We start from the raw sequence: 21469 nt of genomic DNA on the forward strand, positions 1-21469 counted from the left end.
TTCCAATAGCCATAACTTTTCCATAACTATAGCCATATAAAAAAATAATTAAAGTGTGTGATTTGAAATTTTTCTCCATTTCAGCGATCAGCGCACATGAATTTTTTATTAAGGCCCCTTTCACACGGGCGAGTTTTCCGCACGGGTGCAATGCGTGAGGTGAACGCATTGTACCCGCACTATATCCAGACCCATTCATTTCTATGGGGCTGTTCACATGAGCGGTGATTTTCACGCACATGAGCTATTGTACTATGCATTCTGTATTAAGAATGCTATTATTTTCCCTTATAACCATGTTATAAGGGAAAATAATACAATCTACACAACCCCCAAACATGCCGATTTATTTTTTTCTCACGCGCGTGCAAAACGCATTACAATATTTTGCACTCGCGCGGAAAAATTGTGCATGTTCCTGCAACGCACCCACACCTTTTCCCGCAACGCCCATGTGAAACCAGCCTAATAGTTTAATAGTTCACAAATTTTCGAACAAGGCGATACCTAATATGTCTTTTTGTTTATATATAAAATTGGGAAAGGGTGTTTTTTTTTTTTTTTTTTACTTTTTACACTGAAAACTCTTAACCCACGTAGGTGGCTAGAACCTGGGATCTTTTGATCCTTTGTCCTATTCACCCTAATCGCCATTCGCCGTTATTGTGGCCGGGTGTCTGCTGTATGATACAGCCGGCACCCACCACGTATGAAGCAGGCTCAATGAAGCAGCCCACTCTATACATTCCCTCAGCCACTGTGACGTACGGGTATACCCAATTTATAGCAATTTGTGACTAATTAATTCACAACAAAACTAATTTCTTGTTGAAATTTGGCGAATCGACTAAATCGATTTTTATTTTTATTTTTCAGAACTAAGCTCAATATTATTAAGCATCAGAGGACCAGATTTATACATGAGATGTATTGTTATGCTTGAGGGCACTTAACCTACATGGTTGTCTGCTTACTTTGAAACTGCTTTTGCACTTGACAGACTCCTTTTGAATGATACATGTGAATAGAAAATAGAAAAAGCTACAGGAGAAACGGTAAAATCTATACATATCTGCTTCTAGTAATAGGAAATATTATACTGTATAAATACCATAAATTAATTGTTTAGGATATTGAGTAGAAAGTATGATACCTGTATAACTTTAATGTCACAGTTCCGTAGACAATCGCAAATCCCAAAAGGCGAACCCATCGAAGAAGAATGCAGCGAAAGGTGCTTGGATCAAAGTATAAAATAATCACCTGTTGAAGAGCAGAGAGTTGACAATCATTATTACCTGATTTTAGTCCTTTGCAGATGCTTCAACATTTTTCTAGATGTTGTAAATGAATAATATACTGTATAGTGCACAGGTAAAAAAATAAAAACAAATCTTAAGTTTATTTTATCTAAACAAACATGAAACAAATGGATTTAGAATAGCTTCTCAGCCCACTGCACATAGCAAGGGCAATTTACAAACTAATGAGGTGAAAATACATTTAGAAGAGCTAGGTCATCCATCTATCATCGCCATATCACGAGGAGCTAATAGTCCAAGTCGCTCTCCCTGTACCACTAAATGCATCCAGTTCATTCTTCTAATAATATATTGAAGAATATACTTTTTTTTTTCCTGCTTGAGTGTTAAAATACTAAGAAAATGTAGATTTGCTAACAGATGTTGGCTATAGACATAAAGATGCATATGCAATCTGCTTTGTGTGGTTCAATGGAATGAATGGTATTGGGTTGAAAATTGTAAATTTGAAAAATGTATCCAACATACACAATCAAATACAGGGGAAAAAAAACACGGGGAAACAAGTGTAGAATATACAGTAAACATTAAATTATCGTACATGTAGAAAATAAAGCATGGGATGAGAGGAAAGCTTGAGATTACAAAGGAGTTCATTGACTACTCAGTTTAACTGATTGACATGATTTGATCATTTGCTGGTCCATAGGATACAAGAAGAGAATCAATTCTGTGATTGTTCTCATATATTTGCCAAAGAGAAATGTAAGACCTTATGACTTAAATCGCTAATGTATCTTAATTATTAGTGAATCGGGTCAATCATCAAAACTAGTGTTGAGGAGATCGAAGTTAACAAAGTGGACTTTGATCCGAACTTCAGGAAAAATGTAATTAGTCGCGAAGCCGAATTTCCTCGCACTTTATGGTAACGAATCAATTTTTTCAGAAATGGCATAAAAAAAACAAAAAAAATAGAAAAAATACATACTCGGCTCATCCATTTTCTCACTGAGAGGCCACTGCAGCCATCTCGATTTAAAGAAAAGGCACTAAATCCTGATGTGTGATGTCACGGCACCCGGCTAGCACGATGAGGTGGTGATGTCATCACATTAGCGTGCGATAGATTTGCAGCATTTTTTCAAGATGGCGTGATGATCTCTCCACGAGCAAATGGATGAGATTAGTATGTATTTCTAACCCCTGAATAACCCCTAATAGGCCTTAAGGTGACTGTCAGATCCATGTTGCATCCGGCGTCGGGGTTCAATGATGGGGGGTGGTGCGATCACAGTTCCACATCATTGGGCCCGCTATAGACAATGTAATATGATTTGTGACAAAGTAATTCGAAATTTAATTTCATAGTTAATTTCGGCGAAGCAGCCGGATGTCTAATCCCTATCTCTCCATCTCTAATCAAAACCTGAACCAGGAAAATATTGACTAATCTTGATTTCAGGCAAGAAAAGAAGGTACATTTCTCTACACTGCTAAGAATAACCAACTCCACCAAGTGGATGTAAACTTTGTCACATCTTTCTCCAGGTTTCTGTGTAGTACTTCCCCTTTTGCTTGACCATACCCTGGAAATCAAGATACAAACATTTTCTGGCTCTTGTTTGCTACTGTACATTATACTATACTGGATTTGTCTCGACCTTGACCTTGTTCCTGACTTTGGCTTTGCCTAGCCCTTCTATTAAGTCTGCCGATACATCTGTTGCTTCCTCAATTTTGACCTTGGCCCAGTCCCTAAACTTACTCTAGTACCTAGAATACCTACCTTGACACCTCATTTCTTGACCTCTAGTTTATTTATGACTACTGTAATGGATTATTCCTAGGACTGATGCATCCTGTCTTCCTACTTATAGGGTTATATGCCACTTCAAGATTGTGACCTGGGGTTCTCCTGCGATGAAGTCTATCACTGTACAAGGATTAAAGAGTGAGAACCAGGGTATCCCTTAGACTCCATGCCTCGGTTTAGCCAGTGCCAAAAGGATTGCGACTTTTAGAGTGCACTGACACTGTTCTCTGGTATATGAACCATAACAAATAGTGTTTTATTTGTATCAAACATGAGGGCATGTAATTTTCATACAACCACATTAAAATAATTGGAGATCACGTTAACTACTTTCAACAAGTGACTTTTTCTTTTTTTTAGGAAAAGAGTTATTGGAGAAATAGGGGTAAACATCATGGGGATCAGTTCGAAAATCAGATGTACATGCCTAATAGGTGTTGTCTACTTGAAACTGGGTTTACATGTTGCAGTCTTTGACGTCATAAAAAATTGTAAAAGCTGCATGGTTTTTACAGGTAAAACATGCAGAATGAATGGGGAGAATTTATCATATCCTAAAACACCAGAATTCAGACTTCAAAAAGTTGCAAAACAGGGCATTTTTTATATTTGGGCTTCCTTGTGCAGACATTTGTGAATTTTGGCATTTTTAAACCACTCATTATAGTTTTCTAAAGAGGACAGTTAATTATCTCCACTCCAGATTTATCACTGGAACTTTTTTTTAAAAAGTCGGCAACTCACTCCAGTAAAGGGGTGGTGTAGGAAAACTGGAGTGGAATTTCTAGACAAAAGTTTTATTTATAAAGATGTGCTAAAGAGTTAAGCAAAACTGACCAGATATTTCCCTCATGAAAATTACTCCCAAAGTGTTCTGCCTGTAAAAGTCACATGGTAAAAGAAGGAATGCAATTTTTACAACACTTTTTTTACAGCGACAAAAAAAGGAAACCGACCATAAGGCAGCTTCCAATAATGTGCCCTATTTAGGCATATGAAAGTAATAGATGAGAGATCCTGCTCAGATTCCATTTTAAGCCAGAGGAAAGAGTCACTCATTAGCGGTTGGGGCTACATAATCATCATGGCCACGACACCCATTGTGCGACCAAGGATCTCTGTGTTGCAGTTCTGAACAGGATCATTGTGAGACTCAAAACGATGCTGGATTTTTTGTCATTCTTTGGTCATGTTTGTGGAAACTTGCGAGTCACACTGTGACCCCATTAAGTTCAATGGCTGCACTGCAACACAGCGATTCTCAGTCACGTGATTTGTGTCACAGCCAAGATTGTCGTGTAACCCCACCCTTACATGTACAGCCCCATGATTTCAACAGGGGCCATGTAATGCTTCTGTTTGCTGTAGGACTAATGAAATAAGATTATGACAAATTCATCACTACCATATTCACATGCCTTCTAAAGAGAAATTATCTTAACAGGACTTCTTGAGTCTCTTTCCTCTGCAGTAGACTGTATCTACTAGACTAGGTCTCAAAATATTTGAACTGCAACACCATCTTTTCAGTAAAGAGCAACTTTATTTGTTATCATCAAGATGGCCTTGTCATTGTTCATCACTTTTGACCCCAAGACCTTCCCTATCTGCTTTGCACCATGCCACATGACCACCTAAGACCAAGGGCACCCCAGACACCACCAGTCAGGAGATCCTCAAAGTTCAAGGTGTGCCTCAAGGGGAAGAAGGGTTGCACTCACCATTCACTGTGACCCCACATGACCTGAGGGAGAGTTGGAGTAGGATAAGCCACTGTGAGGACTACCGCCACCCTCATTGCCTCAGCCACTGTTCCCATCCTCTCCTCCCTATGTTTCCTCCTGCGGGCCACCACGGCACATTTTCTGCTCTTTAGGCCTCATGCACACGACTGTTGTTGTGTTCCGTTCCGCAAAATGGGGTTCCGTTGTTCCGTGATGCGTTTCCGTTTTTGTTTCCGTGTCTTCCTTTATTTTTGGTGGATCACCAGACATGAAGGAAAGTAAAAAAAAGTCTAAGTCAAGTTTGCCATGCAAATGATAGGAAAAAAACGGACGTGGACGCGCGGATGCGGATGACAATCTTGTGTGCCTCCGCGTTTTTTCACGGTTTCATTGACTTGAATGGGTCCGCGAACCGTTTTCCGTGAAAAAAATAGGACAGGTTATATTTTTTTGACGGACTGGAACCACGGATCACAGACGCGGATGACAAAGTGTGCATTAGCCGAATTTTCAACGGACCCATTGAAAGTCAATGGGTCCACAGAAAATCACGAAAAACGGAACAACGGACACTGAATAAAACAACGGTCGTGTGCATGAGGCCTAATTATGTATTCATTAAGGGAAATTTTTTTCTAGTTTTCATTCAGCAATGGCCCTTTTCCTACAAAAACTAAAAACAGTTCTTCTCCATGGAGCACCGACGGAAAGGCAGAGCATTATCTCACAGGACAGATTAAATAGGAGGTCAAACAACTAGGTATTCTGAGCAAGGATAAGACTGACAGATAATTGCCGCGTGAGATAAATAACCTGCCTGGGTCCCATGATAACGGTATGTTTGTGACTGACCTTTCTATTCACGTCTAGCAATGACAATGGGTGTAGTCAGTAATAAAACAAAATAAAAAAATAAAAAAACATAACAATCAACCTAGAGGCAAAAGTGATCTAATCACAGAGGATAAGGAGTAAAATAGCAGATAAATGTATATTCTGGGATATTAAACACCCACATAATGAATGCAGGCCGTCATGTTTAGATGCTATGAAGACCACTGACAGGTTGCATTAATGTCCTAGAAATTAAACAATAAATGGTTTGGACACATTTGCTTCCTTGTAGTTTTACTTTAGATATTTATAACAAATCTTTCCCTCTTAGGAAAATCACTAGACAAGTTACCGTAATGCTTATTCTGCTAAAGGCTTAAAGTTATAGACTTAAAGAGCATGTATCAGCAGGAACAGCCCTATTAAAGTTAAGGGCCCATTCACACGGCCGTATGAAAGGGTCCGCACCCGTTCCATAATTTTGCGGAACATGGGCCGACCCATACGTTTCAATGAGGCCGCACCGCGTGCTGTCCACATTCCGTAGTTCCGTTCGGCGGCCCCGCAAAAAAAGATAGAGCATGTCCTATTCTTTTCCGCAATTGCAGACAAGAATAGGCATTTTCTATGATAGTGCCAGTCATGTGCGGTCCGCAATTTGCGGATCCGCAAAACACTGGTCGTGTGAATGCGCCGTAATTCTGCTGATGATATCTGTCTTGTGAGAACTGGTTGTTATCTTCCTGAGAAAAAAATACTTGTATTCCTTATTCAAATGAGGGCTGCAGTGTATTGAAGGGCGTGGCCATCACTGGAAAGCTGAAATGGTGGGGTACACTGAGGGGCTAGGACCCTCCCCTCAGTGCACTGAGGTCTTCAATTGCATAAAGAATAGAAATAGTGTTCAGAAGATAGGTACCATTTAATTTGCAGGATCAACCCTACCAGGCAGTATTTCTAATGTGATAGGATTGATCCGGGCGGCAGGTGCTCAACCACCTGGCAACCTCATGTTGGTTGATAGGTCCAAAATTCTGTGCTGATTTACAAGGTTTCAGTTATTTTACATTGATGGCCTAATAATGCAGAATAAATACAGGCATTTCACTTCAGTAAAAATACACAGTTATATTCATTCATGCCAACTTAGTTCTTGAAAGGGTTAAGCTGCAGTGCCAGACACAAATATGGACATCATCATATCAGGTTCGGCAGTGATGAAGCCACTGCTGATGATCTTTTGTTTTTTGATAGGTGAAGAATGCCTGGGTAGAACATCCGCCAGTCACACATTGGTTTATTACAAGGATAGTCAATAAATTTAGAATTTTGGAAACCCCTCCTTAATTTTTAAACCCTTAAGGACCTCTATTGTACATGTAGAGCAGAAATCCATTCTTTAAACATGGTGCCTGCTAAGAAGCTAAGTGGGTGCCATAGCCGCTGGGTGCCTGCTGTTTCACACAGCAGACTACCAGAGGAAATGTTGGTGATCGGCGATAATGCCAATCACAGACATTTTGCAGTGTCTACACAGCACCCCATGATTGAATTGGGAAGATTGCATTGTTTATTCAGAGTTGACAAAGGGGGCATTTGACCTGTCTACCACCTTTGCAGTCTATAGAACTGTGAGAACCTTGGAACTGCAACCCGTGTAAGATCTGCCAGTCCATGCATAATCTGAACTGTGAAAAATATTGTTTATTTGCTTCATGCTGCCACCGTCATAAAGAACTCTTTTTTGTTGCAAAACTGGCCTCATCATTGTATGCACCAATACCTGCATTTGCCACAGCATTGTTGCTTCCCATCTTTGCTGGACCCTTCCTTGCACCCCCAACACCCACCAAACCAAGGGCATGCCGAACAGTAATGGCCAGTTCGCACATGCGGGCTGCCATCTTAACTCACAAGTCCGGCGATGCACAGGTAAGCCCTCACCTGTGCCTGTGTGGGGAGCCGGTCTGAAACAAATGCGGTCAGCGGGAGCAGGCAGTTCCGAGAACAGCCCGATGAAGGCCCCCGGCGGCTGTTCTCGGAACTCCCTGCTCCCGGGTGACCGCATTTGTTTCAGACCGGCTCGCGGCGCAGGCACAGGTAAGGGCTTACCTGTGCATCACCGGACTTGTGAGTTAAGACGGCAGCCCGCATGTGTTCATTGGCGAACACTGCAAACTGGCCATCACTGATACCGAACCAACACCAGGTAGAAGATCTCAAAACTAGGGTGTGTCAGGAAGGAACCTGGGTGCTCCCTCCCATCACTACATGAAATTGTCCTTCTTTCCCCATATTAAAAATAAAAAAACAATAAAATATAACGATCATAAGCATTGTCGGGTCCCTAAATGCCCGTACTATTAAGATATAAATGTATTTATTCCGTAAGGTGAATGCCGTAACAGAGAAAAATAATCTTAATTTCCAATTTGCCATTTTTTCGTCACGTCGCCACTCAAAAAAAGGAATAAAAAGTGGAACAAAAAAAACAAAAACTGGAACAAAAAAATAAGCCCCCACACAGCTCCATAGCTGTAAATATCTAAAAAATTATGGGGTCAGAACATGGTGATGCAAAGAAAAAAAATATTTTTTTCAAAGTTTTTATTTTTATATTAAAACACAAAAAAAAACTATATAAATGTAGTGACGCTGAAATAAGACCAGATGTGTGGACCATTATCAGACATGAAGTGAGGTTAATTTACTGACATGTACAACTTTTTCTAATATAACTTCTTAGACTTTGTCCAGGGCTCAGTTCAAATGTGTACAGACTTAAATATTCAATAAAATTCTTAACTTATGACATCTGTCTAAAGAATCTGGTGATATGACAGTCTCATCCCGTTATCTGTCAATATGAAGAATATTCAGGGTCAAAGTTACTGGCAGCAGGCTGCATGATAGACCTCCTGTATAGCTTTTGATTTTCAAGCTTGTCACTCTGACACATCCACATTATGTACAGCATGTCACTGCTCTGAAGGACTTCTCTGCTTACCTTCTCATGCCATCTGAATTCATACATTTCAAGATGCATTTCTCTCTGTATTGAGTGTCAGGACTACTAAAGCTCAGAAAACTATTCTTACATTCTATCTATCTATCTCACTCATATCTATATCTACAGAATATATCTATCGATCTATATATCTATCTATCTCATATCTATCTATCTACAGAATATATCTATCTATCAATCTCATATCTATCTACAGTATCTATCTACAGTATCTGTCTATCTATCAAATCTATCTACAGTATTCATCATCTCCAATTGTCTATGGAAAATTAACAATTTCAGCCTCGGGCGATTTTCCATTTTTGTTTTTCACTCTCTGCCTTCCTGGAGCCATAACTTTTTTATTTATTTATTTTCCATTCACATAGCCATATGAGGTAAATGGGTTGGAATTGGAAAAAATAGCACAAAAAAACACAATTCCTCCAAAGTTTTATGGGTTTTGTTTTCAAAGATTCCCTATGCAGTAAAGATGACCTGTTCCCTTCATATCTATTATGGGCAGGACGATTACAGCAATACCATATTTATATAATTTTTCTTGTGTTTACTACTTAATACTAAAAAAATAAAAACTTTGAAAAAATAAAAAAAATTCTTTGCATTGTCGTGTTCTGACCCCCATCCATTTTTTTATAGTTATGTCTAACTGTGTGATGGTGTTTTTTTGTGTGGGGCAATCTGTAGTTTTTATTGATACCACTTTGGAGTGTATATGACTTTTTTTAATCACTTTTTGTTGAATAGGCCGTTTTGTTTATTTCTTCTGTTACAGCATTCACTGAGTGGGATAAATACATTTATATTTTAATACAGTAGTTTAGGTGTTTTGGGATTCGGCGGTGCAAATAATCCTTTATTTCTTTTTATTGTCTATTTTTATTATGGGGAAGGGGGTGATTAATTTATTTTATTATTTTACACATATTTAAAGTCCCATTAGGGGACTTTAACAAGTGATTGCTAGATTGTTTCTCCCTTAGACTGCAATGAATTATTGCAGCCTATAGGAGTTATGCTATGTTCCTATGGAGCTCTGTCACCTGCAGACCCCCATAGGAACCCGGGCTATAGTAGCCTCGGATGCATCAGAAGGAATGAGGCTACTAGAAAGGATGAACAGCTCCACCTATCGCCATGTAAAGGGACCGTTCAGGGCTTGGGAGCACAGCATTCTTGGGGAAAGCTACCTCAGATGCTGTGGTAACTATTGATTACGGCATTTAATTGGTTAAATGTCCGTGATCAGCATTATCAATGATCACAGGCGCTAACCCTGTGTGAAACAGCAGAAACACAGCATAGCGGGTGCCATCTTTAAAGCATAGCAACATTTTTAAAAAAAATATTGCATAAAGGTTGTGCTTCTTTCTAAACTTATAACTGTGAAAGAATGTGTCTTTTTGGGCTTCCCCAATGTTTTTTTCAGCCTAATTTTTCCCTGTTTTAGCTGCAAAGCTAGATGCATTTCACTCACAGACAGGGGTGTATCCCTTCTGTGGAATCTGCTAGTACTGTACTGCATTGATGTTCTTTCTCTTATTTCCTATTATGTTTGTTTTCAGCTCTGGAGCTCACAGAACAGATAAGAAGGAATAAATCCCACTTACAGAAAGGTAGGAGGCTCCTGTCAATTCAGAAGTAGTGTAGAAGCAGTTCTATCAGCCTCAGGATCTCAGCTACCTCTGACATGCTGGTCCTGAAAGGGTAATGCCTCATTCACACGTCAGTGATTTCCATCAGTGATTATGAGCCAAAACCAGGTGCGGCTCTAAACACAGAACAGGTGCAGATCTTTCCCTTATACCTTATGTCTATGGAGGCTCCAATCCTGGTTTTGGGTCACAATCACTGATGGGAATGAATGACCAAAACACTGACGTGTGAATGAGGCTTTAAAGTGGTTGTTCTCCCCAAGGAGCCTTTCGGGCTGACCCCCCCCAGTGTGACCAGACCTGCAGTGTGAATCCTACTTACCCTGATCCCTGCTGCTGGGTTCTGGCCCCTGCCACTGCTGCAGATCTTGCTGGGTCAACATCCAGTTGGAGGCAGGGCTGAAGTGGATGCTGCAGTCTATAGCTGGCCACAACGGTGACCTGGTGACATGATGCATGGGGGTCATCAAACCGGATGTTGATGCAAGGAGACCCAAGATTTATAGAAGCGGCTGGGACCCAAGATCTGTAGCAGCTTCTGGTGTGAAGGAGCCGGAACCTAGTGGTGGAGATCAGGTGATTCATGATTTCCTGCCCTGGTCCGGACACACTAGGCCTAGAGGGTCTGTCTGAAAGGCCCCCGGGTGTGAACAACCCCTTTAAAGGAAAAAGCAAACTCTTGTTCATTACTGTGGCTTGTAAGACTTGGATATTGTGAGGCGGTGAGAGGCCTCATGGCTATTAGGGTTTGTGTGTGGCAGATTTTTCAATCTCTTCCCCATCAATCAGCAGGTCTTAGGCAGCACCAGGTGCCACAATCATTACTGGGGAGTAAAAGCCCATCCCAGACGGTCAGTTGGGGGTGTAGTTACAACTAGAGGCCAGGTGAGGCTCTGGATGTGTGTTTTCAGCTTGGCTGTGAAACCATGAGGCTGGGAAATGGCCTGGACTGACCGTGTTACAGCCTGGGGACTGGCATTCGCTTGGCTGAGGAAGCCGGATCTGACACTGTATCTGAACAGCACTGTATAGGTGAGTCAGGGATTGTATCGTATGTTTAGTTAGAGCCCAGCCGGGCAGGTGTTTGTTTATTGTTTTTAAATGCACTGTTTGGACTGCAAACCGGGTTTCAGCGAGATATCTGTGACCGAAGACCCCCAGAGACAGAGCTAATCTCTTACAATATGTAGAGATATTTTCCTCTCTGTTCCTTTTTTACTACTTATCTACTACTGACTGCTGGTGATCTCCACAGTGGTACATCCTGTGATCAACCATTGCGTGACAACTCCAACAAAAAATAATTGTCCAAAATGAACATCCCCTTTAGTATAAATATTTGTGGACAATACACCCAGTGTTTAAAGGAAATGTATCAACTATTTTTACTAATAAAACCAGATACTGTCACATTTCTTTTTTCTAAGAGTTTATTATTTTTATTTATTTTTTTTTATAGTTTTTTTTTTTGTTCTATATTCTGTACATGATTATAGGGGCAGCCATCTGGCCTGAAAGTTGACTCCTGTATATACAGTAGATCACACAAAATCCACCACAGGCAATAGGTAATCACTAGAGATGAGCGAAGTTTTGAAAAATTTGATTCAGCAACTTTGCTGAAGTTAGCCAAGAAATCAGATTCTTTACGACTTCATTTGTCACAAATTTCTAAAAACCAGGTATACCCAGGCCACTCTGCCTTAGGGTATGAGCACATGGAGCGGCCGTGCTGTGGAGAAGAACTGCACTGACAATTAATCTTAAAATACACAGATCAAATTCAAAATAATAAATTATAACTCCATAATCAGTTGTAGTTCAAATAATACTCAATTTTATTAATACACACAGAGTTATAACCGTTTCTGGCCTCACAGACAGTTAGGAACATTTAAAAATCCTAATCAGACTACGGGTATATGGCAATCAATAATATATTCATATAAAGTGCAAGTGCAACAGTATACATGGGAAAATGTAATCAGTGCATACAAATAATGTTTCTCTGTCCCCATAGTATGGTCACAGAATCAGACTTCCGATCCTGGATCCACAGGACATTAGCATACATACTGCCATAGTAGAATAACATATATCTAGCAGATAATCTAGCATACTGACCCAAAGAATTCTGCCAAAACCCGTCAGACTGTGCCCCAACGCGCGTTTCGCTGTCAGCTTTGATGTGGCTGCTATAACATATTTCAGAACTTTTTTTTAACAGCACAAACTGCTGTGTTAAAAGCAGTTCAGATATACAGTACAGACCAAAAGTTTGGACACACCTTCTCATTCAAAGAGTTTTCTTTATTTTCATGACTGAAAATTGTAGATTCACACTGAAGGCATCAAAACTATGAATTAACACATGTGGAATTATATACATAACAAACAAGTGTGAAACAACTGAAAATATGTCATATTCTAGGTTCTTCAAAGTAGCCACCTTTTGCTTTGATTACTGCTTTGCACACTCTTGGCATTCTCTTGATGAGCTTCAAGAGGTAGTCCCCTGAAATGGTTTTCACTTCACAGGTGTGCCCTGTCAGGTTTAATAAGTGGGATTTCTTGCCTTATAAATGGGGCTGGGACCATCAGTGGCGTTGAGAAGTCAGGTGGATACACAGCTGATAGTCCTACTGAATAGACTGTTAGAATTTGTATTATGGCAAGAAAAAAGCAGCTAACAGTCTGTTCAGTAGGACTATCAGCTGTGTATCCACCTGACTTCTCAACGCCACTGATGGTCCCAGCCCCATTTATAAGGCAAGAAATCCCACTTATTAAACCTGACAGGGCACACCTGTGAAGTGAAAACCATTTCAGGGGACTACCTCTTGAAGCTCATCAAGAGAATGCCAAGAGTGTGCAAAGCAGTAATCAAAGCAAAAGGTGGCTACTTTGAAGAACCTAGAATATGACATATTTTCAGTTGTTTCACACTTGTTTGTTATGTATATAATTCCACATGTGTTAATTCATAATTTTGATGCCTTCATAGTCATGAAAATAAAGAAAACTCTTTGAATGAGAAGGTGTGTCCAAACTTTTGGTCTGTACTGTACGTTCATAGCACAGAAAAAGACATATTGAAACACTAGTCTGGAGAGGATTTATTGACTTCCAAGGTAGAGTGTTGTCGGAATGCTCTGTGATCGGTGCAGGAAAAAACAGGAGGTGAGCTATGGTGATCACCTATTGCCAATGGTGAATTCTGTGTTATTTATAGATCGGTGTCACTAACATTGTAATCCTGCCTGTGATGATAAATTGATGACTGCTGAGAAGTGATCTCTACTGAACAGAAATTGTCAGCCCATTGTGAAGCTCAGTAGCCAGAGTGAAAACCACATAATTAGTATAATAAAAAATAATATTGTTTTACAAAAATTCTTGCTGTAAAAAAAAAAAGAAATTTCTTCATAATACAAACAAAGGCAATGCTATCATGGGGAGGAATAAAGTGTAAGCAATTAATAAGGTTAGGTAAGTTATTTAAAAAAATAAGTTGTTTAAAATGTTCCGGTATTAGAGAATTCAAAGCAGAAGGGGTTGTATCTTGGGAATATGCAGTGTTTGTCTTTTCATGTTTTAATGGGCATATTTTTCACTAATGCTCTAAGGGCATGAGAGAAAGATATTTCAGAAAGCAAATATCACTATGCTAACATAGCTGCGAAAGAAGAGGGTATGTAGGTCACACAGCTTTCTCGCTTGAAGGAGTCTTTAACCCACAGAGAAGCTCCCCACACCACACACTTATATATACAATTTTCTTTATATAGCACAGATCTGCTATGTGGAATCTGGATCACAGAACATCTACTGTGAAGACCGCACACAGATGAATATTTATGCAGTCGTTGTCAAAAGCTAAAATCAAGCCGCACAACAAATTCGAGAAAACTCATTTAATTTACTGGGCTGTATTTAGCTAACTAGAAGTAGCAAGCAGGGATCAAATAGGATAGAAAAATTATGAAGAATGTAATAGCTTTTTCCTGTGATTTCCAAAAGATAATATAAATTCAAAAATATTCAATTCTTGACCTACGGTAGGTCTTGGGGGAAGTACTGGTTCTCCTTATGGAGATTGCCATGCAGCCTGGGAAAAAGGGTATGCTGATAACGCAACAAAAACAAAGCTATCTCTGTAGTGCCACCTAGTGGAGGTAGCAACCCTTTAAGTGGCGCTACCTCCACTAGGTGGCACTGCAGAGACAGTGTTCTTTCTCTTGGAACAGCGCAAATCTCCAATTTTTTACCTAAAATGTATAGTATTCATTATTTAATAATGGAAGAACTGACTAATACAACGCTAAGGGCAAGTAGATGAAAATTAGTGGCCAATAAATGGAAGAGTAGGAAAAAACTACAACCCCCAGCTTTACCAGACAGTTATTATACAGCATAAGTGGATATTATAAGAGGAGAGAACAACAAATCCTAGCATGCTCAGACTGTTATTGTAGGGCATCTGTGAACATTATATGGAGGGGGATACAGTAGGACAAAATTACAACTCCCAGTATTAGGATGTTATTGGCAATCCCAGGACACCACTCACCTCTCTTCCTTGGACACACAGAAGATCCTCCCCATGTAGCTTCACTACATTTTCCTCTCCACCGCTGAGCTCCATCTCCCTGCCCTGGTCACATGACGATAACATCATCACAGGTCTTTCAGCTGTAAAATCACTGACTCTGTATGGCTGCCCTAATCACATGCTGATGAAATCATTGCAGGTCCTTCTGCATAGCTAGCTAGGTTTTCACAGTTAGCTATGTAAGTGCAATTGGAGGTGGGGCTTTCCTGCAGGGCCGGGCCCCCTTCCTCCACGAGCCCCATAGCAGCTACATGGTCTGTCTCTATCAGAGGTATACCAATGCATCAATGGCACATGACCCCTGAGGCCAGTAGATCCCATGAGCAAGAATGACAAGTGGCCGCTGTGACCAGTGATTGGCTGCAGTGGTCATGTGAAGACGAACAGGACAACATCAGTTCCAACAAACAGAAATGGTCAGAACTGGCAGTGTTAGAGCAGCAAGCCATTTAAAAGGTGAATATAGCTCATTTCATTATTTTATAAGGTTTCCTGCTTGATATCTTGCACAACCACTTTGAAGGGACCCTTCGGGAAAAACATATACACCATGTTAAGCCTAGTTTACAGCTTCGGATTATGGTGCAAAACAATAAATCAAAGAGAGGGTTCTCACATGATCCAAATATCACATGATCCACCCCCTCACTTGAACCCGTAGAAAAAAATAAAATAAAAACTGTGCTAAAACAATCATTTGTTTGTCACCTTACATCACAAAAAGTGAAACACAAGCGATCAAAAAGGCATATGCCCCCCAAAATTGTACCAATCAAACCATCACATCATCCTGCAAAAAATTAGCCCCTACATAAAACAATCAGGCAAAACTATGGCTCTCAGAATATTGAGACACTAAAATATGATTTATTTTTTGTTTCAAAAATGCTTTTATTGTGTTAAAAGTGAAAAAAATGTAGACATTAGGTATCTCCGTGTCCGTAACAACCAGGTCTATTAAAATATCACATGACCTAACCCCTCAGATCAACACCGTAAAAAAAAAAAAAAAAAACTGTGCTAAAACAATCATTTGTTTGTCACCTTACATCACAAAAAGTGAAACACAAGCGATCAAAAAGGCATATGCCCCCCAAAATTGTATCAAACCGTCATCTCATCCCGCAAAAAATGAGATGCTACCTAAGACAATCTCCCAACAATAAAAACGCTATGGCACTCAGAATATAAAGACACTAAAACATGGATTTTTTTTTTGTTTCAAAAAGGCTGTTGTGTAAAACTTTAATAAATTTTAAAAAAAAGTATATATATTGGGTATCGCCGCATATGTAAGAACCTGCAGTATAACAATATCACATGAACTAACCCCTCAGATGAAGACCGTAAAAAATAAACAAATAAACATGGTGTCAAAAAGCCATTTTTTTTTCACATTACATCAAAGTTTAATGTCAAGCGATCGAAAAGTCATACGCACCCTAAAATAGTACCAATCAAACCATCAAATACTGAAAAAAAGGAGCCCCTACATAAGAGAGTCGCCCAGAAAATAAAAAAAACTATGGCTTTCAGATTATGGAGACACAAAAAAAATCATACATGCCAAAACAGCTATTTTTTGTTACCTTGCCTCACAAAAAGTGTAATATAGAGCAACCAAAAATCATATGTAACCTAAACTAGTACCAACAAAACTGCCACCCTATCCTGTAGTTTCCAAAATGGGGTCACTGTTTTGGAGTTTCTACTCTAGGGGTGCATCCCAGTGAAATCTGCCTTCCAAAAACCATATGGCATTCCTTTCCTCCTGTGCCCCGCTGTGTGCCCGTACAGCAGTTTACGACCACATATGAGGTGTTTCTGTAAACTACAGAATCAGAGTAAGAAATTTTGAGTTTAGTTTGGCTGTTAACCCTTGAAATGAAAAATCTGCCAAAACAGTGAAATTCTGAAATTTCATCTACATTTTCCTTTAATTCTTGTGAAACACTTAAAGGGTTAGCAAAGTTTGTAAAAATCTATTTAGAACTAGTGATGTCGCGAACATAAAATTTTCAGTTCGCGAACAGCGAACGCGAACTTCCGCAAATGTTCGCGAACTGGCGAACCGGGCGAACCGCCATAGACTTCAATAGACAGGCGAATTTTAAAACCCACAGGGACTCTTTCTGGCCACAATAGTGATGAGAAAGTTGTTTCAAGGGGTCTAACACCTGGACTGTGGCATGCCGGAGGGGGATCTATGGCAAAACTCCCATGGAAAATTACGTAGTGGACGCAGAGTCGGGTTTTAATCCATAAAGGGCATAAATCAACTAACATTCCTAAATTGTTTGGAATAACGTGCTTTAAAACATCCAGTGTGTGTATACGATCAGGTATGATGTTGTATCGATCAGGTAGTGTAAGGGTTACGCCCGCATCACAGACATTGACAGACCAAACTCCCCTTTTAATGCACCGCAAACAGTTCATTTGCACAACCGCAAACTCCCCATTTGCACAAGGTTGGATACCAAGCTAGCCACGTCCCGGTGATGTCATTGAAGGTTTCTTCCTCCACCCAGCCACGTACAACACCAAGGGTCCCCGAAAGGTCAATTGAATTGATTTTTCGAACGGGGAGATGGTTAAAAAAACGCTGGCTCCCTCCCCTTTGTTTTTATCCACGGTGACTGCGTCTGCGCCGTGCAATTTACTGTCACACCCGATATGAGTGGTATTTTCTGTAGTACTATTCTCATCAGTTTAATCCCTCTAACGTCCCCGACTCCCCAATCTGGGGGCCATTTATTAAACAGATTTTTCGGACGGGGAGATGGTTAAAAAAACGCTGGCTCCCTCCACTCTGTTTTAATCCACGGTGACTGCGTCTGCGCCGTGCAATTTACTGTCACACCCGATATGAGTGGTATTTTCTGTAGTACTATTCTCATCAGTTTAATCCCTCTAACATCCCCAATCTGGGGGCCATTTATTAAATAGATTTTTTGAACGGGGAGATGGTTAAAAAAACGCTGGCTCCCTCCACCGATATGAGTGGTATTTTCTGTAGTATTATTCTCATCAGTTTAATCCCTGTTACGTCCCATATCAGGAATTGCCTTTTATGAAAAAAAATTTAGGCCGGGTACCTTCGACTGCCTTCACAGTGACAGACCAAACTCTCATACACTAAACTGAATTGATTTCAGGAACCGGGAGATGGAAAAAGCAGCTTGGTCGGTCCTCTTACTCCCAAATTGGGGCACTGCGCGTGCACAGAGCAATGTGCTGTGACACCCTATATGAGTGGTGTCTTAACTAGTACTATTGCTATCAGTTTAATCCCTGTTACGGACCCTATCCGGTCGAATTGATTAACCATTGTCGAATCCCCCATTGACATCCCCCTTATAAGCTGTGTAAAGCATATTTTTTAGTTTGGTTTTGAACTGCTGCATCCTTTCCGACTTTTGGTAATTTGGTAACATTTCTGCCACTTTCTGCTTATACCGGGGGTCTAGTAGCGTGGCCACCCGATCGCTTTTGGTCTGACCATAATGAAGCAACGGCCTTATCATCTGGGGTGTGGCAACATTGCCAACACACTTTTATAGAGGTGATGATGATTGCTTCATTGTGATACGCAAGCCCCTTCACCACAACAAGGTAACGATCACGAAGGGGAATTGACACTTGTATGTGCCTTTTTTTTTTGGTTTGTTTTTGCAGCCACAGTGCTGCACCATAGGACAGAAAAATTAGGCATGTACACATGCCTGAAAAATAATGGCACTGTTGCAGACGCTATTGTAGCAGCGGCCGGAAAAATTTATGTTTTCCAGGCAGAAAAGTGACTAAAACATTACGGCTTGAACCCTAGTTGGTGGTGGAGAATTCACGAAAGTCATCCGGTATGCAGACATTAAATACAGCAGCGTGGGGACCATTTTGAGGCCAAGGCATGTAATCAGGCCTTTTGTTAGTCAAACGTATCCCCCACTGTCAGTCCCTTCGGGATCCATGCCTCATTCATCTTTATGAAGGTGAGGTAATCAACACTTTTTTGACCGAGGCGACTTCTCTTGTCAGTGACAATGCCTCCTGCTGCACTGAAGCTCCTTTCTGACAGGACACTTGAAGCAGGGCAGGCCAGAAGTTCTATCGCAAACTGGGATAGCTCAGGCCACAGGTCAAGCCTGCACACCCAGTAGTGAAGGGGTTCATTGCTCCTCAGAGTGTCGATATCTGCTGTTAAGGCGAGGTAGTCTGCTACCTGTCGGTCGAGTCGTTCTCTAAGGCTGGATCCCGAAGGGCTGTGGCGATGAGTAGGACTGAAAAAGCTCCGCATGTCCTCCATCAACAACACATCTGTAAATCGTCCAGTCCTTGCCGCCGTGGTAGGAGGAGGATTACACTCACCTCTTCCCCTGTTAGATTCCCGTTGTGCTGTGACATCTCCCTTATAAGCTGTGTAAAGCATATTTTTTAGTTTGGTTTTGAACTGCTGCATCCTTTCCGACTTTCGGTAATTTTGTAACATTTCTGCCACTTTCTGCTTATACCGGGGGTCTAGTAGCGTGGTCACCCAGTACAGATCGTTCTCCTTTATCCTTTTTATACGTGGGTCCCTCAACAGACATGACAGCATGAAAGACCCCATTTGAACAAGGTTGGATGCAGAGCTTCTCATTTCCCGTTCCTCGTCCTCACTGATGTCATTGACGGTCTGTTCTTCCCCCCAGCCACGTACAACACCATGGGTCCCAGATAGGTGACAACAACGAGCACCCTGGGGTGCCTGCTGTGGTTGGTCTTCCTCCTCCTCAAAGCCGCCACATTCCTCCTCTGACTCCTCTTCCTCATACTCCTCTTCCAGCGTTGCTGCAGGTCCGGCAAGCGATGATGACAAGGCTGTTTCTGGTGGTGATGGTGACCACAACTCTTCCTCTTCCTCTTCACGCTCATCTACAGCCTGATCCAGAACTCTTCGCAGGGCACGCTCCAGGAAGAAAACAAATGGGATGAGGTCGCTGATGGTGGCTTCGGTGCGACTGACTAGGTTTGTCACCTCCTCAAAAGGACGCATAAGCCTACAGGCATTGCGCATGAGTGTCCAGTAACGTGGCAAAAAGATTCCCAGCTCCGCAGAGGCTGTCCTAGCACCCCGGTCATACAAATACTCGTTGACGGCTTTTTCTTGTTGGAGCAGGCGGTCGAACATTAGGAGTGTTGAATTCCAACGTGTCGGGCTGTCGCATATCAAGCGCCTCACTGGCATGTTGTTTCGCCGCTGAATATCGGAAAAGTGCGCCATGGCCGTGTAGGAACGCCTGAAATGGCCACACACCTTCCTGGCCTGCTTGAGGACGTCCTGTAAGCCTGGGTACTTAGACACAAAACGTTGTACGATGAGATTCAACACATGTGCCATGCACGGCACATGTGACAACTTGCCCAAATTTAATGCCGCCAACAGATTGCTTCCATTGTCACACACCACTTTGCCGATCTCCAGTTGGTGCGGGGTCAGCCACTGATCCACCTGTGCGTTCAGGGCGGACAGGAGTGCTGGTCCTGTGTGGCTCTCTGCTTTCAGGCAAGTCAACCCCAAGATAGCGTTACACTGTCGTATCCGGGATGTGGAATAGCCCCTGGGGAGCTGGGGGGAATCAGTTGATGTGCAGCCAGACGCCGCAGCAGAAGAGGACTCAGCCGAGGAGGAAATTAAAGAGGATGGAGTAGGAGTAGAGGAGGTGGCAGTAGGTCTGCCTGCAAGTCGTGGTGGTGTCACCAACTCCGCTGCAGAGCCACGCATTCCATGCTTGTCAGCCGTCAGCAGGTTGACCCAATGCGCAGTATACGTGATATACCTGCCCTGACCGTGCTTTGCAGACCAGGTATCAGTGGTCAGATGGACCCTTGCCCCAACACTGTATGCCAGAGATGCCATGACTTCCTTTTCAATGACATGGTAGAGGTTTGGGATTGCCTTTTTTGAAAAAAAATTTCGTCCGGGTACCTTCCACTGTGGTGTCCCAATAGCGACAAATTTTTTGAAGGCCTCAGACTCTACCAGCTGGTATGGTAAAAGCTGGCGGGCTAAGAGTTCCGTCAAGCCAGCTGTCAGTCGCCGGGCAAGGGGGTGACTTTGTGACATTGGCTTCTTATGCTCAAACATGTCCTTGACAGACACCTGACTGTGGGCAGATGAGCAGGAACTGCTGAAGGTGAGAGATGGAGTGGCGGGTGGTTGAGAGGGGGCAGGGAGGACAGCAGTGGTTGACGTGGCTGAAGATGCAGGACCAGGAGGAGCATGGTGGCTTTGAGTTTGTGTGCTGCTTGTACTCATGTGTTGATCCCATAGGCGTTTGTGATGTGAGATCATGTGCCTTCGCAAAGCAGTTGTACCAAGGTGGGTGTTGGACTTCCCACGACTCAGTTTCTTTTGGCACAGGTTGCAAATGGCATTGCTTTTATCAGAGGCAGACACACAAAAAAAATGCCACACTGCTGAGCTTTGCAATGACGGCATTCTAGTGGTGGCAACAGCATGCGTTGACTGGCGTGCTGTCTGGCTGACCCCAGGTGC

General features: G+C 41.7%; 1 protein-coding gene across 1 annotated transcript in view; it reads right to left on the reverse strand.

The window, feature by feature from the left end:
• GPR158 (G protein-coupled receptor 158) overlaps positions 1–21469 on the reverse strand; it is a 409668-nt gene that overhangs the window by 93913 nt on the left and 294286 nt on the right. Inside the window, exon 6 of the mRNA XM_040434051.1 lies at positions 1154–1263. Coding sequence (XP_040289985.1) covers positions 1154–1263 — 110 coding nt within the window. The remainder of the gene's footprint in view (positions 1–1153; positions 1264–21469) is intronic.

This window comes from Bufo bufo, chromosome 5 (assembly GCF_905171765.1).
Source record: "Bufo bufo chromosome 5, aBufBuf1.1, whole genome shotgun sequence".
NCBI classification, from domain to species: Eukaryota; Metazoa; Chordata; class Amphibia; order Anura; family Bufonidae; genus Bufo; species Bufo bufo.